Source organism: Peromyscus eremicus, chromosome 1 (genome assembly GCF_949786415.1).
Source record: "Peromyscus eremicus chromosome 1, PerEre_H2_v1, whole genome shotgun sequence".
NCBI classification, from domain to species: domain Eukaryota; kingdom Metazoa; phylum Chordata; class Mammalia; order Rodentia; family Cricetidae; genus Peromyscus; species Peromyscus eremicus.
The window spans coordinates 53,917,601-53,939,012 of record NC_081416.1 but is presented as its reverse complement, the minus strand read 5'-3'; the positions used below and the strand labels follow the sequence as shown (position 1 = coordinate 53,939,012).

Here is a 21,412-nt window from a genome sequence, read left to right as displayed (position 1 = left end):
CCAGTCCTATTGTGTCAGGACTGTGCCTCACTTGATGCCAGTTTCTGATGATGGCAGCAGTAGCCCCACCCCCATTGATGTTGGGCAAGGGACATGCCAGGTAGAAAAGGTCAGCATGAGGTTTCTGTTTATTCCTGAGACTTAAGACAAGTGCTTTGCAGAAACACAACATTGGTCCAAATAGGGAGGCCAGGTTTCTGGTTAGAAACTTAGTCCGACATAAACAACTTCAAGTTAGTGTGGGTTAGATGTATTTTCAGGGTTCTGGGAAGTAAGCTACCCCATGACCCTGAGTAAGGGTGAGACAGAAAGGGTGCAAGAGACAAACAGGTGTGTTTGAGCTTGCAGGTCTTCATGCAGGGAATGGGGTCTGTAGAATAGAGGAGGCCTGCCATGGTGACCTCAGAAAGACCCTGGAGGAAGTCTGGCAAGCATGTGTACGTGGCCTTTAGACTTAGCAGGGGTGTCCAACCTTTTGGCTGTGTAACATGATGTGCTCTGCAAGTGTGTTGGACTGTATTCGGAGCTGTCTTGCTGTGTGCTGTGCCGTGGTTGGATTAGAAGAGGAGAGGCTAGGGGCTGGGTTGATAGCAGAGAGGAGCAGTCCTGAGGACCTGTGCTGGAGAACAGGTCAGACAGGCTGTGCTGATGGATGAGTAGACCTGGGGGCAATACAGAGCTTTACATGGCCCCAGCATGTTGGCCACAATTGTGTGAGGTGGTCGTATGGATAACAACCTGGGGCTATTGATGGGTGACCAAGAAAGCTGAGCTCTGGCCACAGCAGCCCTCCAGGGGACAGTGCAGGCCAACACAGCCCTGGATGGAGGTGCAGAGGCTGGAAATAAATGATGGGGGGAAAAAGATGGTGCTATGACAGATGCAGCCAAGTATTAGAGCCCGTGTTTGATTCTTAGAACCTACATGAAGATACTAGGTGTAGGGCTGGGTGTGGCGGTGCACCCTTTAATTCCAGCACTCGAAAGCAGAGTCAGGAAGGCCACCTTAGAGTTTTAGGCCAGACAGGGCTACCTCATGAGACCCACCACGTATATATGGGTTGCATAAATTGTCAGTGGTGTCTTAGGGTTTCTCTTGCTATGAAGAGACACCATGACCATGGCACTTAGAAGAAAAACATTTAATTGTGGTGGCTTGCTTAACAGTTCAGAGGTTCAGTCCATTATCATGGTCAGGAGCATGGCAACAGATATGCTGGAGCTGAGAGTCCTATATCTTGCAGGCAACAAGAAGTGGACTGAGACACTGAGAGGTATCCTGAGCATAGGCAACCTCAAAGCCCACCCCCACAGTGACACTTCCCCAACAAGACCATACCCAATTTGGCAAAGCCGCACCTAATAGTGCCATTCCCACAAGATTATGGGGGCCAGTTACATTTCAAACTACCACAGTAGGGAAAAATGCCACAAAATTGGGTGAGTGAGCTTGGGTATGAGATGAAAACAAATGAAATCCTCAAGAACTAAACAAATCCAGGTGTGGTAACAGTCTGGGAAGATGGGAGACAGGCAGATTGCTTCAGCTCACTAGCCCGCTGCTCTAGCCTAGGACAGTGAGAGGATGTGTTTGAAAGCGGGTAAATATTCCTGAGGTGGATGCTGGGAGTTGTTCTCTAGTCTCCATGCACCCACACACAACAGTGAGCACATATATACAATGAAAATAGCTTAAAAGTGGTTTTCTGTTTGTTTCTTTGGCCTAAAATCCTGTGTTCTATCATCCCCATCTCTTCCCTACCCCCAGAAAAATTAAAGTGGACTTTAAGCCTGGACATGGTGGCACATGCCTCTGATTCTAGCACTTAGGAGGTGGGGGAAGGACCATCAGAAGTTGAAGGTTAGCCTAGGCTTCATGAGATCCTGTCTCAAACTAAAATTTGATGAACCAAGTCTGGTGTATGCTTTGTTTCCAGCACTTGGGAGGCAGAGGCAAATGAATGGATCCCCGAGCTCAAAACCAACCTGGTGTATATAGTTTCAGGTCAGCCAGAACTTTGTAGTGAAATCTGCCTAAAAATCACTATGATGAACCAGAACCGCCATTGTGTTGTGATACTTATTACGATGGTTCAGTAGGAAAGAGCACTTGCTATGCAAGCACAAGGACCTGAACAGATTCTAGGAACCTGGACCCCCATAATTTAGTTGTTGGGACAGGAGGATAGATGATCACTATCGTAGCTCCAGGTTCAGTGAGACCCTGTCTCAGGAACAAGGTGGAGAGTGATGATACCACAGGACACCACCTCTAGCATGCACGTGCGTGTGCACACACACACACACATACACACACATCAGAGAGGCCCCCAAACAATACAAACAAACCTGCTGTTTGCTCACCAGAACTAAATGGCAAGACTAGAGATGATGTACCACATACTCAGAAGGCCAAAGGCTGGAAGTGGGTGTGGAGACGAACCCTGTGGTGCTAGAAGGCGCTATGCAGGCCGATGGAGAGATTGTCATCAGTTTTACTCAGCTGTGGGCATGTGCAATAGGGACAAGTCTCTTGGAGGTAGTTAACACTTCGGAATTTGAGGCCTCCACAGGAAGAAATGCACATTTGGTACTGTAAGCTGAGTTACATGCTCATGGTTAGAGAGGTTGCAGGCCCTACTGGGAAGTGCCTGCTGTAAATCTATGAAATGAACTGAATGGTCTCATCAAACTGCCTTTGAATAACTGTGGCTATAGGTTATGTTGAGGTCAACTTAAATTCACGGAGATCAGCGTGCCCTTGAGTCCTGGGATTAAAGGTGTGTGCCACCATGCCCAGCTGATGTACTTTAGTATGTGTACATGTATGCCATGTGCAGTTGTGTAGGGATGGCAGAAGAGGGCATTGGATCCTCTGCAGCTGGAGTACAGGTGATCAGCTGCCTAACAAGGCTTCTGGGACCAAAACTTAAGGCCCCAGGAAAAGCTTCAAGGGCTTTTTTTTTTTTTGCTTTTGGTTTTTCGAGACAGGGTTTCTCTGTGTAACAGCTCTAGCTTTCCTGAAACTTGCTTTGTGGATCCACCTGTCTCTGCCTCCCAGTGCTGGGATTAAAGGCGTGCGCCACCACACCCGGCTTCAAGTACTCTTTTAACTGCTGGGCCATCTCTCTAGCCCATAAGCTTCATTTTGCATGGGAGGGAGTGGGCACAGTAGTAACTGCAGATATTCCTAACTGGTCAAAATGCTGAGGACTAGGGCCTTGAATACTCAGTCATAAATGATATATCCATATTACCTCAAGGCATTAGAGAACACGGCAGAAGAGGGGACAGAAAGAAGAGAGGAGGAGGAGGATAGAGTGGGGTGTTGTGGGGTGCCATTTTCAGGGCATGACATGGCTGTGGCAGCCCTGAGCTCCCAGCAGCTGTGGTTACCTGTACAAGATTGGTTTTGCCAATGTCCTGTCATGGGAAGGGAAGAGATTGACAAGGTCCTACTACTCCCTGATGCTCTCTGGGTAGTTGAATGGTTGCTGGGAGAGGGACGAGACATTTTTTGCAGTGGTGTGGCCACTAGTAAGAAGCTCACAACTGTCTAACTCCAGGATCCAACACCCTCGTACAGGCAAAATACCAATAGAAGAAAAAGGTATGGGGAGGGAATATGACCAAAATACATTATATACATGCATGAAAGTAATGAAAACCATTACATATAATTAATGATGCTAATAAACATCTAAACAAGTGTATGAAAGACTAAAATGTGGCTGACAAGATGTTTCACTGGGTAAAAGCACAAGCCTGATGACCTGAGTTTAGTCCCTGGAACCCAAGGTAGGAGAGAATCAACTTGCCAAAATTGTCCTTTGACCTCCATATGTGCACCGTGTGTACCCCACACTCACACAATAGTAAACACAATTTTAAAAAACTAAAAAAGTAGAGGTGGGGGTGTAGCTCCATGGTAGAGCACTTGCCTGGCACTGAGCAGTATAGAGAAAAAGTCAGTGCTCTATTCCCACTCCATCTGTGTAAGCATCTGTGTTTTCTTCCTGGCTTCTGTATTTGATAACCTGGCTCCAGGAAACAGGAGCAGGGCATTGTGCCAGTGGTAGGGGCAGAGGCAGAGCTTAGCCTGAAGACTTGCAGGTTAGGCCACACACTGAGCTGAGCTGAGGACTCCAGAACCCTGCCTGCCCGAGGTCAGAAAGTTCTCAGAAGGAGTGTGGCTATCCCAGAACCAGGTGCGTTCGGTAGTACGCTGTATCTATCTGACCCTGACCCTCGGAGTAGAACACCCAGTTCTTCCCCCTCAGTCAGCTTGCTACCCTGGAGGCACAGCCAGCTTTTGAAATTGCCTGAGGGCCTAGATTCTGTTTCCTCAAAGAAAGAAGCAGAGGTGCCTCCCCTGCCCCTACCCCCACGTGCAAGTTAGGAGGCAGCAGCTGATGAGGCAGGAATTTTGTTCGAGTATATGTACATTTGATCAAGGAGTCCAAGATTCAGCTGGGTAAGACAACCAGCCTAAGGACACAGAATAGTACATGAGCAGTAAATACAGCCAAAGTCTAGAAAGGAGAGCCTGGAGGACTGGAGAGCCTGGAGGACTGGGCTGTACAGGTGAATTGGAGAGAAGGGACAGAATAGGCTCTTGGAAGTCACAGAACTAGGACTTAGCACACAAAATCCCTGTCCACCGTATAGCCTGGTGGGAACAGGAGGAGAAAGCCTCCAGGCACCTATCTACCTGGCAGCGGGTCATGGGGAGACCTCTGCTGTTTTCCAGGGTTGGTTAGTTTGTTGGATTTTGTGGTGTTAGAAATGGACCGCAGGGCCTAGGCCAGTACTCCAACACTGAGCCATATCCCAGCCCTCTTTGTATTATTTTGAGATTGCGCTCGGTGATTTTCCCAGGCTGGCTTGAACACTTATCTGTAGCCCAAGCAAGACTTGAGCTCCTGGCTACTTGTGGTGACACACGCCTTTGGCCCCAAGCATTCCGGAGGCAGAGGTAGGTGGTCTCTGTGAGTTCAAGGCTAGCATGTTTTACATAGCCAGTTCCTGGATGGCCAGGGCTACAGAGTGAGACCCTGCCTCAAAATAAATAATAGAAAAATAAAAATATTTGAACTTATGGTCCTACTGTGGCTGGAACTCCAGACGGATGACACTTGATGGTGTCATGAACTTGTGGGGAATACTGTCTCACCTTTGCAGACCCACAGGACTATAGTTCCCAGTAGCCCCTGCTTCAGGCTGCAGCCTCAGCCAAAGCTGTCCTGTAACCTGACTATCCCTCTAGAAAAGGTCACTTCAGAGCTCCTTGAGAGACAGCAACAGGAGGAAGCTCAGAGCTACTGTGCTTTGGTGGGGGCGGGGTGAGACAGTGGCCCTCTACCTCAGGCATCCCTCTTCCCCCACAGCACTCCCTGCAACCAGGGTCTTGGTCTTCCCTTTCCTCTTTTTTTAAATTTATTTTTATGTTCATTGTTGTCTTGCCTGCACGTATGTCTGTGTGTGGGTGGCGGATCCAGAGCTGCCATGTGGGTTCTGGGAGCTGAACCTGCGTCCTCTGAAAGGACCCTTGGTCTCCCTTTTCACAGCTGCCCAGCCTCTTCTGGACTAGCAGCACCTCTCCGTCAGGGCACACTCTTTCTCAGCCCCTGGTTCCTCTCGCCCATGCACAGGACTTCCTCAGCTGTGTGCAGCCGTGCACTGTGTCCCAGCCGGGTGAGGAATGGCTATGACCAGCTTGACAGGCACTAAGAAGTGGTTGCACTCTAGGCAGATGTCACAAGCAAGCCCTGCAAAGGAGAATGTGTCCTGCACTGGTGACAATCCCTTGGCCTCTTTAAGGAGGGTCCACAGTCCAGTCCCACTTTTCCTCTATAGCTCAGGAAAGAGCCTAGATTGGATAATGTCTTAGACAAAGTCTCAACCAGAATGTTTTTGGTAAGCTTCAGGCCTCCCAGAGTAGTCCAACTCTTTCTGAAGTATCCCGTCTGCAGTCCTCCAAAAGCCAGGGCCCAGAAGACAAGGCCAGAAGGCTCAGGAAACCTAGAAGTGGGTCAGCTGTGAACAGGCCCCTCCTCTCTCCTCCCTCCCCTCCTCTCTCCTCTCCACTTGCCCCCAAAATAGCTCCCTGAGCTTCAAGGCCAAGACCCTCCCACGTCCGGGGAGGCGTGTCATGCTGCTCTGAGCCAGGCTTTAAATCCCCTCACAGCTGGGCAGCTCCACTCCCTGGCTGGAGGCACCTAGGCCATCAGTCTGTCTAGTCCAGCCTGCCTTCCTGCAGCCATGTCCAGGCCTCTTTCAGACCAGGATAAGAGAAAGCAAATCAGTGTTCGTGGCCTGGCCGGTGTGGAGAATGTGTCTGAGCTGAAAAAGAACTTCAACCGCCACCTGCATTTCACCCTGGTCAAGGACCGCAATGTGGCCACCCCGAGAGATTACTATTTTGCTCTGGCCCACACCGTGCGGGACCACCTCGTGGGACGTTGGATTCGCACGCAGCAGCATTACTACGAAAAGGACCCCAAGGTGCTACAGTAGGGGACACCCTGGGAGGGAAATGATCTGGGAGTGAGGCCTGGCAGTGAGCTGTCCCTTCCTGAGGCCAAGTTTTCTACAGCAAAATAAATTGCTGTTTTAGGAGCCTGGGGTTGGAGGATCTGGGGGTGCTGGACGGAAAGAATATTGAGGAGGGAGAGCCAGGGGTGCTCAGGGTAGGCGGGCTGCTTACACATGCACCAGACAAGTTTGGAGGGGGCTGCTGATGGGCAGGAAATGTATCCTCCTGTGGTCCAGTTTGGACCTGGCATGGAAGGACATGTCATCAAATGTGTGCATGGCACTGTCTGCTTGTGCCACAGGCAGGGCAAGGCTGGGGCAGCTGGGGCGGCAGGTATCAAGTATCTGGTAGGGTCATTGGTAAATGTCAGGAACCTAACACCCACAACAGGAGTGGGGGAGGGGCAGGGAAGGACCCAGGAAATGGGGAGACGGGGCGCCTTCAGCATCTTCATGCCTCTGTTCATCTCCGTACTGAGGCTTGAGGGTGAAGGGGAACAGCAGTGCATGGACGAGAGATGGCAGGTCCAGCCCTGAGTCACCGTGTGACCTTGAAAATGACTTTTTCCTCTGGGCCTTGGCAATGGCTTCTGGGGGAGCACTCAGAGGTGCTTCTCAATGTCCTGACTTCCCGATGGGTTACATTAGGAGGGTATGTACCTCAGAAGGGGTCCCCACTTCTCATAAGCACCTTAATCCCTGAGATAGGCCTGGCCAGCCTCATTCTCTGAAAGAAGACACCGAGGCCAGGTGGAAAGGCATTTCAAAAGCATGTAGGGACCAGTGCCTTTCTTAGCTACTGGACCCCGAAGCCTGAAATGGCTCCTCTGAGCCGGGAGAAAAGGATTGGTGACAGATGAGACATGCTGGGGCCTGGCAAGGAGGACAGGAGGGATAGAGGCCCAGTCCCAGCCGAGCCTGGCTGCAGCGTGTCATTGGGTGGCCCTGACCCCTCCTCCCTGTCTCTGGGTAGAGGATCTACTACCTGTCTTTGGAGTTCTACATGGGACGGACCCTACAGAACACTATGGTGAACCTGGCCTTGGAGAACGCCTGTGATGAGGCCACTTACCAGGTGGGGGAGCCAGATGGGGGAGCGCGTAGGGCTGGGGGGCTCCCATGCTGCCCCTGGGGCCTGACCGCTGCCACCCTTTCTCTCAGCTGGGCTTGGACATGGAGGAGCTGGAAGAGATCGAGGAGGATGCAGGGCTGGGTAATGGGGGCCTGGGCCGCCTGGCAGGTGAGTACGGAGCTCATGGGGGTGGGGAGAGGAGTCCCGCGTTTGGATCCCTGATGCCCACTTCCCTGTACCCATAGCCTGCTTCTTGGACTCCATGGCTACACTGGGACTAGCTGCCTATGGCTATGGGATCCGCTATGAATTTGGGATTTTTAATCAGAAGATCTGTGGGGGCTGGCAGGTGAGCATTCCCGACCGACCGACCGACCGACCCCCAACTTTGTGGTGCTCAGTCACAATAGAGAGGCATCTCATCTAGTCATCCATCTCTGGGTAGGCTCAGAACCCAGCTTCCCCGGCAGACATCCTTGTCGCTTGCTCCTTGCCTCAAAGCCAGCTGGTGACCCCTAGAACAGGTGGTCCACCCCTGCGGAATGCTTAGGATAGAGTATGTCCCCTGCCGGATGACTCGCCAAGCCAGGGCACAGTCCCTGCTCTGTCCCTGGAGCTCACATTGTCGCCTACCTCCGTTGTTCCCCGTGACCCTCTAGATGGAAGAGGCTGATGACTGGCTTCGCTATGGCAACCCCTGGGAGAAGGCCCGCCCCGAGTTCACGCTGCCTGTGCACTTCTACGGCCGAGTGGAGCACACCAGCCAGGGTGCCAAGTGGGTGGACACCCAGGTGAAGACGGGCACAGGTTCTGGGGGGACTTGGCGAGAGGCAGGAGGGAGGGGAGTGCCTCCAGAAAACAGGACACAGGCAACAGGCTGAAGGCTCTTGAACCCACAGTCATTTTACAAAGGAGGGGACTAAGGCTCAGAGAGGTCAAGAGATTTACTGGAGGTCACACAGCTGAAGCTGGGAGATGCTAGTCAGGGTTATCAGGGAGGCCAGGCAAAGTCTCAACCCTGGAAGGAGGAGGGCACCAGCGCTCTGCCCTGGCCAGCTCCTCTCCCCAGCACATGACTTAGCACAGTGATTGAAGACTGTCTGCACATTTGTGCTGGGGACCCGACGAAGGGAGGCAGGAGAGAAAATGAGGCCTTTTGGGTGGAGCTGGCACGCTCAAAGCCACACAGCAAGTTGAAGGGATCTGAAAGCCCACCTTGGTGTCCCAATCCCTGGCCTGTGGCTCCTTCTTCTGACTTGTGTGGCTGCAGTTACTAGTCTCCTCCAGGGCTGCATGGAAACCCTGAGACCTTCAGAAATGGTGTTTATTGCTCTTTCATCTAGGCCTGCGCCTAGTCAGGGCTGCTGCTGCACGTACCAGGTGCCCAGGCTGGAAGTTTGCAGACTGCCTCCCTTTGGTGTGCAACCTGGTGTCTGTGGGGTTGGGTAATGGGGGCCTGGGCCGCCTGGTCACTGTCTCTTCCACCTGGATTCCCCTGCCCCATCAAGGGTGTTAACAATTCAGTGTCAGGGAGGGACGGGGAGGCCCATAGAGGCAGTCCTCTGGAGGTGGCCCTGGCATTGTGGTTGCAGGTAGTTCTTCGGAGCAAATTGGTGCTTATAGATTATGGGAGGTGGGGCTGGCTGGTTAGATATAAGACCTCTGCATAGAATTGACCCTCTGTAACCTTCATCTTGAATCCAGGTTCCCTCAGCCCTCTCCTGAATCCAGTGTGTTCTCACTCGATCAGGCCAGGCTGTAGAGCAGCCATCAACAGAGACCCACTTGGGGTTCAGGGCTTGGCACTCTCTCCCTTCCCTTGGTCCTCCTGGCAGTCTAAGGAGGCAGTTGGGATGTCCAGTGGGAATGCTAGAGAGGTCTGTAGTACTGCTCTGCAGTACTGAGGATTGTACAGTCCTTGCACCTGCCTGACAAGCGTTTTACCACTGAGCTATATCCTCAGCTCTCTCTGTTTTTTACTTGACACAGGGCCTCACTAAGTTGCCCAGGTTAGCCTTGAACTCACCCTGTAGCCTAGGCAGGCCTTGAACTTGTGATCCTTCAGCCTCAGCCTCTCCAGTGGCTGGGATTCCAGGCCTGTACCAGCAGACCTGTCTTCTCTTCTTTTTATAGATAAGGCTCAGAGGGTCCACAGCTTGCTCCTGGTAACCCAGCTAGTAAGCTCTGTACTGGAACTGCAGTCTACCTTGGACATTGGCAGAGTTCAGGGCCAGTGACTTAAGCTCCAGCTCTTGCTCGGGGAGACCCCACAAACCAGACTCAAGCACTGCTCAGGGCTGGACCCTGGCAGCCTGTCTAGCTTCTGACTCAGGTGCTCCCTGCAGGTCGTGTTGGCCATGCCCTACGACACACCCGTGCCTGGTTATCGAAACAATGTTGTCAACACCATGCGCCTCTGGTCGGCCAAGGCACCTAATGACTTCAACCTCAAGGACTGTGAGTCCCTCTGCTGGTAGATGGCAGCCCTGGTTACCCCTGCCTGGCCTGTGCCCAGCCCCAGCCTCACCCCAATCCACTTTGTCCCTCAGTCAACGTTGGCGGCTACATCCAGGCTGTGCTCGACCGAAACCTGGCTGAGAACATCTCACGTGTCTTGTACCCCAATGATAACGTGCGTTGCCCTTCAATCTGGAGGCTGGAAGCCCAAGTCCTTGGAGAGGGACAGGGGAGCTGGGGGTGGGGACCTTTGCAACTGTTCTAGTCCCATTGTTCACTGTCCCTGTGTGTCCTATCAAATCCTTTGAATCCCAAGGGAGGGGTTGGGATATGACATTTCCTGGGAGACCCTCACAGGACTCCTAGTTCATCTATGTCCTTCTGACACCATCTGTTACAGTTACTTGGTGGGGCAAAGACCCCTAGGTCCAGAAAGTGGGGGCAGTTTAGGGCTCTGGGACAGTGTGGTAGGAGCTCTCCTGGTCACACCCATGGCAGCTTTGGGCCTCACACCCTGCCACCGCAACTATGCTCTGTCTTGTACCTCCCTTAGTTCTTTGAAGGGAAGGAGCTTCGACTGAAGCAGGAGTATTTTGTGGTGGCTGCCACTCTCCAGGACATCATCCGGCGCTTCAAGTCCTCCAAGTTTGGTAGCCGTGATCCTGTGCGCACAAACTTCGATGCCTTCCCCGATAAGGTAGCAGCCTGGCCCAAGGCTTCTCTCTCCCTCTCTTAAGTCCCATGGCATCTCCTTCCAGCCTCACTTCACGGATGTGGAGGCTGGACGTGCAAGGGGGAATGACTTGCTCAGTATCTTTCCTCCTCAGTCAGCTGCGCCCTGCTCCAGCCGCCACCATGCCTGGTCCCAGCCCAGCCACAGAACTACATTTGGCCTTTTAGGGGCTCTGAAGGGGCAAGGAGCACTCAGGATGGAGCTTGGTCTGGAATCCATCCTGACTTCCCACTCATCCCCTACAGGTGGCCATCCAGCTCAATGACACCCACCCCTCTTTGGCTATTCCTGAGCTGATGCGGATTCTGGTGGATGTGGAACGGCTGGACTGGGACAAGGTAGGTTTCGGTCGCTTTACCCTTACAGGAGCCACTTTGCCCCCAGGGTCTTCTTCCCAGTATGAGGTGGAAGGGCAGGAGCAGGCTGAACAAAGAGTGTAGACCAGAGGGCTGGTTGAAACCCAGCTGGGCCCTGGTGGGGCCACAAGCTGCGTAGTGTGTGGAGAACATGTCTTGACTTCTTGCCCTGTATGCCAGGCCTGGGACGTGACCGTGAAGACCTGTGCGTACACCAACCACACAGTGCTGCCGGAAGCCCTGGAGCGCTGGCCAGTGCACCTCATGGAGACACTGCTGCCCCGGCACCTGCAGATCATTTATGAGATCAACCAGCGCTTTCTTAACGTGAGCTGGGGCGGTGTGGGAGTGGGCCCCCAACCTTGAAGTCAGGAAACCTATGGGCTGAGTCTCTGGGGGAGGGGGATTGGAGACTAAGGTTCCTGGGTCCGGATCTTAGTCTCAGCTCTGGCCTTTTTTGGGGGGCGCAGCGGGTGGCGGCCGCATTCCCTGGGGACGTAGACAGGCTGCGGCGCATGTCACTGGTGGAGGAGGGCTCAGTGAAGCGCATCAACATGGCACACCTGTGCATTGCTGGCTCGCACGCAGTCAACGGTGTGGCTCGCATCCATTCGGAGATCCTCAAGAAAACCATGTGAGCCTCTCCACAAGCCCCGCCCACACCACTCTTCCGAAGCGTATGGACCCCGCCCCTTCACATGGCACCAAACAGGGTCACCTGGGCTGATCCCTCCCCTGAGCGCCTTCCGCTCTGTGGTCACTCAGGGTGGGCTTAGTAGCAAGCACCCATAACGCTGAGCCTTCTCACCCACCTCAGGGGTTACCCATTCTTATAACACACTAGCCCCCTTCCGGTACAATCCTGTTCCAGATGACCCCCTCTTACACACAGCACCCCAACCTGCCCCAACTCTGCACCTGCATCCAAGCCTCTTTCAGGAAAAAAATAGAGTAAGGGGCCGGGTGGGAGGGCTCTGCAGGTGAACGGTGACCCTCACTCAACCCCAACCTGCAGCTTCAAGGACTTTTATGAGCTGGAGCCTCATAAGTTCCAGAACAAGACCAATGGCATCACCCCTCGGCGCTGGCTGGTTCTGTGTAACCCTGGGCTGGCAGAGGTCATCGCTGAGGTGAGAGGGCACTGTATAGCTGACAGGATCAGTACAGGTCACTACAAGACAGTCGAGTGGGTAGCTCCCTGTGCAAAGCCCCCCCCCCCCCCCCCCCCCGGAGGGCTACAGTCCTGTCCTGTGTTCCCAAGGCTAGTGTCCACATGGAGGAAGAGACTCTGCTTTCTTACTTGAACAAGCTCGCCCTGTGGCTAATGGAGGCCCTGGCTACAGAGGCCAACCTGCTGGAGTTCACAGTTTACTGTTGTCACAGCTGAAGTGAGACTGTAAAGGGGCAGATGTCTGGTGGGGAGGCTGGAAGTCATGGCAACAGGAGGAAAGGCCAGAGGTCAGGAGGCCTGCTGGGGTCAGGTGGAGCAGCCACCAAAGGGCTCAGTGTTAGTGTCGGATGAAGGTGGCTGTATCCGCTGGGAAGCTTTGGGAGGAGAAATTCAAGGTGGAAGGGGTCTATCTAGCCTGGAGGAGGAGAGCCAGGATTGGGCGGTCTTAGCTGAAAGCTGTATTCCCACAGCGCATTGGTGAGGAGTACATCTCAGACCTGGACCAGCTGCGCAAACTGCTCTCCTATGTGGATGATGAATCCTTCATCCGGGATGTGGCCAAAGTGAAGCAGGTGGGGAGGACTGCAACCTGGGACTTCTGCACGGGGGCCAGCATCTGGAGAGGACAGGAGTGGCAACCATCTCTCCTACCAGACTCAGCCATTGGTGGGAGTCAGTGGTGGAAGGCAGCATCTGCTATCATTGAGAGGATGCCGGCATAGATTAATAATGTCTGCCTTGGTGCAGGGGTTGAGGGAAGTAGCAGTAGGCGAGCTTCCTATCATCTGTTTTCCTGGGCCTGAGTGAGTGGAAAACAATGGGACTAGAGGGCTTTTTTTTTTTTTTTTTTTTTTTTTTTTAAGCTGAAGCCCATTGCTGAGCCCTCTGTCTCCTCAATCTGCAGGAAAACAAGTTGAAGTTCTCTGCATACCTCGAGAGGGAATACAAAGTCCACATCAACCCCAACTCCCTCTTCGACGTCCAGGTGAAAAGGATTCATGAATATAAGCGCCAGCTTCTCAACTGCCTTCACGTCATCACCCTGTATAACCGTGAGTGGCTGGGACCCCACCCAACTGAGTCCCCAACTCTGGGCATCTCGCAGTGTACCACCAATGGCTGACTCAGTGTCTCCTGGGGTCTGGTGACTACCCTTGGGATGTGGTGTTATTCCCACATCTTAGTTTCTTTTCCTGTTGCTGTCATAAGATTCCCCGACAAAAGCAACCGAGGGGAAGAGGGTTTGTTTGGCTCAGTGTCCTAGGTTACAGTCTGTCATTGTGGGGCGGTCAGGGCAGCAGGGCCTTGAAGCAAGTAGTCACATCCACAGTCAGGAGTAAAGAGTGAGCGCGATGGACTAATGATGCATGCCAGTGGTGCTCCCTCCCTCTCTCTCTCTCTCTCTCTCTCTCTCTCTCTCTCTCTCCCTCTGAAACAGGGTCTCACTATGTGTCCCCAGCTTACCTGGAATTTACTGTGTACAACAGGCTATCCTTGAGCTCATAGAGATCTGCCTGTCTCTGCCCTCTGAATGCTAGTGCTGAAGGCATACACCATCATGCCAGATCCTCCATTCTCTTATAAATTTTATTTTATGTTTACTTATTTATTGTATGTTTGTGTGTATGTGTGCATGTCGTGATACAACATGCCTGTGGAGAACAACTTTCAAAGGTTAGTTCTCTCCTTCCGCCTTGTGCATTGCAGGGATTGAACTCCGGTCATCAGACCCGGCACCAGTGCCTTGACCTGCTAAACCATCTTGCTGCCCCTGCTCTCTCCACGCTCACACAGTACAGAATCCCCTTAGGGAAAAGTGCCACCCACAATGGGCAGGATTTCCCACTTCCATTAATATACCCAAGACAATCCCTTACAGATATGGCCAGAGGCCTGCCTCCCCGTCCCCTGAGGTGACTCTAGAGTTTGTCAAGTTGACAGCTTTAACCATCACACCCCGCATCACAGAACAAACTGAGGTTCAGAGAAGGAGACCTGATGGACACAGAGCCAAGTGACCAGCCCAGGCCAGCACTGCCCATGCCCAGCCCTAGCCCTGGCTGCCTGTGTTGGTAAGTGCCCCTGATGCCTCTCTTCTCCACAGGCATCAAGAGGGAGCCCAATAGGTTCATGGTGCCAAGGACTGTGATGATCGGAGGCAAGGTGAGAAACCCAGGGCAGACTGGCCCTGGCTCTTGAACATATGCCTGGACGGCCACAAGATCAAGGTGTGGGAGGGCTGAAGTGCTGACCCCAGACTGCCCCACAGGCTGCACCTGGGTACCACATGGCCAAGATGATCATCAAGCTCATCACTGCCATTGGGGATGTGGTCAACCATGACCCTGCAGTGGGAGACCGCCTCCGAGTCATCTTCCTGGAGAACTACCGAGTTTCACTGGCCGAGAAAGGTGGGTGCTGCTGCAGTGACGGCCTGGGAGCTCTGACCAGCTCAGTCCCAGAGGAGGCGTTAGCCATCTTTGCCTGACCTGTGGTCGGGGTAAAGAAGAAATTGGAGGGGCTGGAGAAATTGCTCAGTGGTTAAGAGCACTGGCTGCTCCTCAAGATGACCTGGGTTCAATTCCCATCACCCACATGGCAGCTTACAACCTTCTGTAATTCCAGTCCTAAGAGATCTGATACCCTCTTCTGGCCTCTACAGGCCACAATGCATGTGGTACATATGCATGCTGGCAAAACACCCATCTACATAAAATAAAATGAAAATTATTTAAAAAATAATAAGATAGAAAATGATTGAGGAAGACTCTAGGCATCCACCTCTGGCCTTACATGCATGCATGCACACGTACACCGTATGTGTACAAGGAAACTAAACAAAACCCAAAAAGCTTAGTAAAGAAAGATCACACAGTGAGTTTAAGGCCAGCCTGATCCACATAGTGAGTTCCAGGTTAGCCAGGGCTATATTGTGAAACACTGTCAAAACAACCATAAAAACCATGGAGGGATAGGGTTGAGGTTGGAATCAATAAAAGGCAGTGGGTTGGGGGTGAGAGACTCGGATGGAAAAATCTCAGGGGTTGGGGTGGAGAGGTGCCTGAATCTGTCTAGGCCCTACTCCAGCCTGGCTGGGCTGTTCCTGGGACTGACCTTGTGTTCCTACTGCAGTGATTCCTGCTGCTGACCTCTCAGAGCAGATCTCCACCGCGGGCACCGAAGCCTCGGGCACTGGCAACATGAAGTTCATGCTCAACGGGGCTCTGACCATCGGCACCATGGATGGTGCCAACGTGGAGATGGCAGAGGAGGCAGGGGAGGAGAACTTCTTCATCTTCGGCATGCGGGTGGAGGACGTGGAAAGGCTGGACCAGAGAGGGTATGGGGTCAGGAACACCGGAGTGTGTGGTTTACAGTCAAGAGGCAGGCTGGGAGAGGCTGGCCAACCTGTGTGGCATCTTAGTCATGACTGCCGGGATTCTAGAAAACTCAAAAGGGAGCTTGTGGCAAACAAGGCTAAAGAAAAGAAGGAAGTAACAGGACGGGAGGAAAAGAAAGCGGAAATTACGTAGTTCTGAAATTGAAAGTAAAATTAAATCATCGGCTTTCTCTCTGGCAACCATGGCAGAGAGAGACAAAGGCTTATATTATCCTTCAAAGGAAACACGTCCTTGGTATTACATCTTTTTTTTTTTTTTTTTTTTAATTTTCAAGACAGGGTTTCTCTGTGTAATAGCCCTGGCTGTTCTGGAACTCCTTTTGTAGACCAGGCTGGCCTTGAACTTACAGAACTTACAGAGCTCTGCCTCTGCCTCCTCAGTACTTACCCAGCTTGACATTACATCTTAAATGTTTTAATTAATCACTGATTTAAAATGGAGCCTCACTTTGGGGCTCACTCTGCTCTTGGAATTCCCGGGCTTAAATAATCCTCTTGCCTCTGCCTCTTAAGTGCTTCATTGCTATAGGTGTGCACCTAGCTAAAATAGAGTTTTATTATATATATGTATGTGTATATGTATGTATTTTTAATATTTTATTTTATGTGTATAGATGTTCTGCTTGCATATATGTCTGTGCGTGGCATGCCTACTTGTACCTATAGAGTCCAGAAGAGGACATTGGATCCCCTGGAATTGGAGTTACAGACAGTTGTGAGCTGCCATGTGGGTGCTGGGAATTGAACCCAGATCCTCTGGAAGAGTAGCCAGTGCTCTTAACTATATGAACCATCTCTCTAGCTCTATATACATATTTTTTTTTGAAACAAAGTCTTTCTTTCTTTTTTTTTCAAGATAGGGTTTTTCTATGTAGCCCTGGCTATCCTGGAACTCACGATATAGACCAGGCTGGCCTGGAACTCAGAGATCACCTGCTTCTGCCTCTCCAGTGCTTAGATTAAAGGTGTGCACCACCACCGCTCAGCTGAAACAAGGTCTTTCTAAGCAGTATGATGTGTATTTGGTTGTTGTTGAGACTCAGCCTCTCCAGGGAGTAAAGGCTACCCCGTGGCTGCACTCTCAGACACTATGCTTTAAATTTATATGTAATCCAGGATAGCCTTGAACCTCAGGCTTCTTCCTACCTCAGCCTCCAAGATCCCGGGATTATAGGCCTGTGCCATCATGTAGTCTTGGGGATCAAACCAGGGCTTAAGGCATGCCTGGCAACACTCTCCATCAAAGCTATTTATGTAGACATCTTCTCTTTTTTAGACTTACTTATTTTATTTTGTATGTGGAAGTGTTTGGCCCAAATGTGTGTCTGTGTAGCACATGCATGCCTCGTGCCCTTGGAGGCCAGAAGAGGGGTTGGGAACTCGAATTACAGGTGGTTGTGAGCTGCCACTGGGTTCTGGAAACGTGGGTCCTCTACAGAACAAGTACTCTTTTAACCGCTGAGCCATCTCGCCAGCCCACATGTGATTTTTCAAAAAAAGTTTTTTTTTGTTATTTTTATTTATGTGTGTGTGTGTGTGTGTGTGTGTGTGTGTGTGTGTCTATGTGAGTGAATGCCCCTTGTGTGTAGGGGCCAGAAGGAGGTGTGAACCCCCTGGGGCTAAATTTTCAGATGGTTGTGAGCCAGTTGCTGTGGATGCTGGGACAGAACTCAGGTCCTCTGAAACAGCAGCAAGCACTCTTCACCATTAAGCCATCTCTCCAGCCCCCACACTGTGAACTTTTTAAATAAATATAATGCTTGGGCTGGGGAATAGTTCTGCTGGTCAAATGTCGCTTCTACCACAAGCCCGAGGCTTCCAGTTTGATTCCAGAGCCCACACAAAAGCCAGATGTGCTCCCAGCTCTGGGGAAGTAGAGAGGCCAGCCAGCCTACTTGGCAAGTTCCAGGCCAGTGAGAGACCCTATCTCAGAGACTCAGGAACTCGAGGAACACCCAAAGTAGACCTCTGGCCTTCACACACATACATGTGCGCGCACACGCACACACACACACACACACACACACACACACACACACACGCGGTCACTAACTGGAAAAATACAAGGCTGGGCAGCTGGCTCAGTAGATAGTGCCTGCTCCGAGGACCAGAGCTTGGATTCCCCAGCTGGCTCAGTAGATAGTGCCTGCTCCGAGGACCAGAGCTTGGATTCCCCAGCACCCAGATAAAAGCCAGGCATAGCAAAGACAGGAAAAGCCCAAAGCAAGCCAGCCAGCTAGGCTAGCTGAATTAGTTAACTCAGAGTTCAGTGAGAGACCATGCCTCAGGAAATAAAGATATCCAATGTCTGCCTCTGGCTTCAACACACACATGCACACACACACCCACTCACTCCCACCCCACGTGAACACACATACATACCACAAACAAAAATGAGAAATATAAAACAACATCAACGACAGTAACTGGTATCCATAATCTCACATGTCTCATGTAGCCCAGGCTGACCTTAACTCCTTTCCTCCAGCTTCCACCCTGGAGCGCTGGGATCATAAATGTGCCCCCACACCAGGCCCTCAGATTTGTAAGTGCTTGTTTGGTGTTCCATGCTACAGCCAAGCTATGTGGGTTTTTTTTTTTTTTTGTTACTTTTGCTGTTTTTTTTTTTTAACCTTTATTTTTATTTTATGTGTCTGGGTGTTCTGCCTGCATGTATGTCTATATGCCATGTTCATGGTTCATGTAGTACCCACAGAGGCCAGAAGAGGGTGTTGGATCCCCTGGAGCAGGAATTACAGGCAGTTGTGAGCTGCCCTGTGGGTGCTAGGAATTGAACCCAGGTCCTCTGGCAGAGCAACTTTTAAAGGCCGAGCCATCTCTCCAGATCCCCAGCCAAGCTATATTGTAACCAATTCCAAACCCCAGGACATTAAAATTGACCTGTTGCTATAAATGTTAACTGCAGTGAGCAACCTTTCCCATCAATGCCCAGATGTCTGATTATTCCCTTAAGAATTATTAGGAAAGCCAGATCTTGTGGCTTTTGCATTTAGACCCAGCACTTGGGAGGCAGAGGCAGGAAGGTCACTGTTGAGTTCAAGGCCAGCCTGGTCTACACAGCAGGTTCCGAAACATCCAGGACTATATATATAATGAGACCTTGTCTCAAAAGAAAAAAAAAAAAAAAAAAAAAAAGTTAGGCTATAGCCACTGCTCAGTCCACTGTTGGATGTACTGTGCAAAACAAAGTGATCTTTATTTGGGGGAGGGGCAGGCTAATTTCGGGATAAATATTAGGAGGAGAATACGTGGGATCAAAAAGTAAGTTCTTGGGCTGGGCAGATAGCTCAGGGGTAAACGTGCTTGTGGTGTGGTCTGGTGACCCGAGCTTGTTTCCCAGAACCCAAGTAAAAGTAGTAGCACAAGCATATGTAATCGCAGCAAGCCTGAAGGAAGGGGAGGCGGAGACAGGAGACTCAGAAGCGGCAGGCCAGCTGGCAGCGCTAAAGGAGCAAGGTGAAAAGCTGTCTCAGAAGCAAGGTGAAAAGCAAGGCCAGGAGCCACACCAAAGCTTGTCCTCTGACCTCCACATGCATGGTAAGGCATGCTCACCACCCCCAATACACAGATCTCTGAGTTCCAGGCCAGCCTGGTCTACAGAGTGAGTTCCAGGACAGCCAGGGCTACACAGAGAAACCCTCTCTTGAAAAACCAAAGAGAGTGTTCCTAAGCCTCTGCCACAGATTTTCAAATGCTTCTGGAAGGTTGGTGCCAGTTTACACTCCAGAACAGCTTCAGGGAGCTGGCATTGGCTGCTGAAAGGGCTCTTTCCTAGAAGTTTCTGACTTGGAGTGGGGCATGGTGGTGCACACCTTTAATCCCCACACTCTGGAGGCAGAGGCAGGTGAATCTCCTTGAGTTTGAAGCCACTCTGTTCTACATGGAGAGTTCTGGGCCAGACAGGGCTATATGGGGAGACCCTGCCTAAGAAAGAAATCCCAGATTTTGCTTTCTTGGCCCTAATGCATTTAATGAGATTTGGGATGTTCAAGACCAGACTTCAGACCAATTCTGACTGCAGAGTACTGGGTAGCGTGCCAGTGTGGAGGCTGTGCACAGGCCAGGGGAGTCACAAAGTAGGGCAGTGCAAGGACCTGGATCACCGTGGAAGGGGAACTCCGTTGTTGATGCTGACAGTGAGCCAGGGAGGGAGGGAAGGCCATCTTTGTGGCAGGTTTAAGACAGGAGTGGATGAATGTTACCTCGAAAATGAGAGAAAGCCGGCAGTGAGCTTGGCCTGATGGTGTGAGTTTAAAGGCACTCCTGAGGATATGTCTATAGAGGTGGGCTTGGGATGGTAGAAAAAGGCGTTCATAGAAGGTTTTATTTTGTTTTGTTTTTTGGTGGTGCTGGGGATGGAACCCAGGGCCTCTCATATTCAGGCAAGCACTCTGCCACTGGGAAGAACTGTCCTTGCTGGAGCCAAGACTTGTCTATTTTTTTTCCTTTTCTAAAATTATAGGTGCATGTTTGTGTGTGCACAGGCGCACTGAGCCATCTCTCCAGATTTGTCTTTTCTGGCTCCTTGGGGCCAGAGTGTCTTCATCCACAAAGTGGGTGAAGAAAAGCTGAGTGCAGTGTGGCAGCTGTGCAGGCCCTGAGCCTTAGGTCTTCTCAGGTTTTCTCTGTGAAGCTGGGGACCCTTTGCAGGGAGCTGACCACAGGTGTGCTCTGGCAGGTATAATGCCCAGGAGTACTATGACCGAATTCCTGAGCTTCGGCAGATCATCGAACAGTTGAGCAGTGGCTTCTTCTCCCCCAAACAGCCCGACCTGTTCAAGGACATTGTCAACATGCTCATGCACCATGACCGGTGAGCTGGCTGGCCAGGCTACATGGAGGCTCATGAATGAACGGCTTGGGTGGGTGGGGAGGCTGCCCATGGTTGCAGCTTCATTCACTCCAAGTGTCTGCTGCACCAAGAAGAACTTGGCCCTTAACCTCACAGAGCTCTGGTCTCTCCATTCTCCTCCAGGTTTAAAGTCTTTGCAGATTACGAGGAATACATTAAATGCCAGGACAAAGTCAGTGAGTTGTACAAGGTGAGGGGCCTTGGGCCAGTGGCTGGCAGGGCTTTGACCCTGGCTGGGATGAAGGAGAATGGGGCCAGTCTGCTGACAGTGTGAACCTAGAGATTCCCTTCCTGTCTTCAGAACCCAAGAGAGTGGACACGGATGGTGATCAGGAACATTGCCACCTCTGGCAAGTTTTCCAGTGACCGCACCATTGCCCAATATGCCCGGGAGATCTGGGGTGTAGAACCTTCTCACCAGCGCCTGCCAGCCCCGGATGAGAAGATCTGATCTTCCACACCAGACCCCACATTTGCCCTTGAGTCTGTTTGCAATTACTGGGATCAGACTCACTTTTCATCTAGAGGGTGGGCCCCTGGAATTACTACTCTGCCCTTCCCATTTCGGAAGCCTCTTTTATCAGTCTCTAGGTCCTGATGCCCAGTGTGATTAAGGACACTGCCCTCTTCTTTTCCCTCAACTCCCTACCCCTCCTATTTATGAGTGGGGTCTGACCAAGTGCACCCACTCCCCAATAAATCGACTCTCCCTGAGTTTCCTTACTCTCTTCTCTGTTGAAAAATATTTTTAGCTCTTGGAGAGCTTAACAGCTGCTGCGCAACCATCTCCTTATCCTCCCCCCTCCCCCCCACCGCA

General features: G+C 51.5%; 1 protein-coding gene across 1 annotated transcript; it reads left to right on the top strand.

Moving 5' to 3' along the window:
• The first annotated feature begins 6,146 nt into the window (after positions 1 to 6,146).
• Pygm (glycogen phosphorylase, muscle associated) lies at positions 6,147 to 21,318 on the top strand. The gene is made up of 20 exons (XM_059262185.1): positions 6,147 to 6,503; positions 7,507 to 7,608; positions 7,695 to 7,773; positions 7,851 to 7,954; positions 8,265 to 8,396; positions 9,951 to 10,062; positions 10,155 to 10,237; positions 10,616 to 10,759; positions 11,041 to 11,133; positions 11,332 to 11,478; positions 11,622 to 11,785; positions 12,167 to 12,281; positions 12,793 to 12,894; positions 13,227 to 13,374; positions 14,427 to 14,485; positions 14,592 to 14,733; positions 15,455 to 15,662; positions 20,422 to 20,556; positions 20,719 to 20,785; positions 20,897 to 21,318. Exons 1-20 carry the CDS (start codon positions 6,261 to 6,263, stop codon positions 21,044 to 21,046), a joined length of 2,529 nt encoding a protein of 842 aa, XP_059118168.1. The 5' UTR covers positions 6,147 to 6,260; the 3' UTR covers positions 21,047 to 21,318.
• The last annotated feature ends 94 nt before the right edge of the window (positions 21,319 to 21,412 follow it).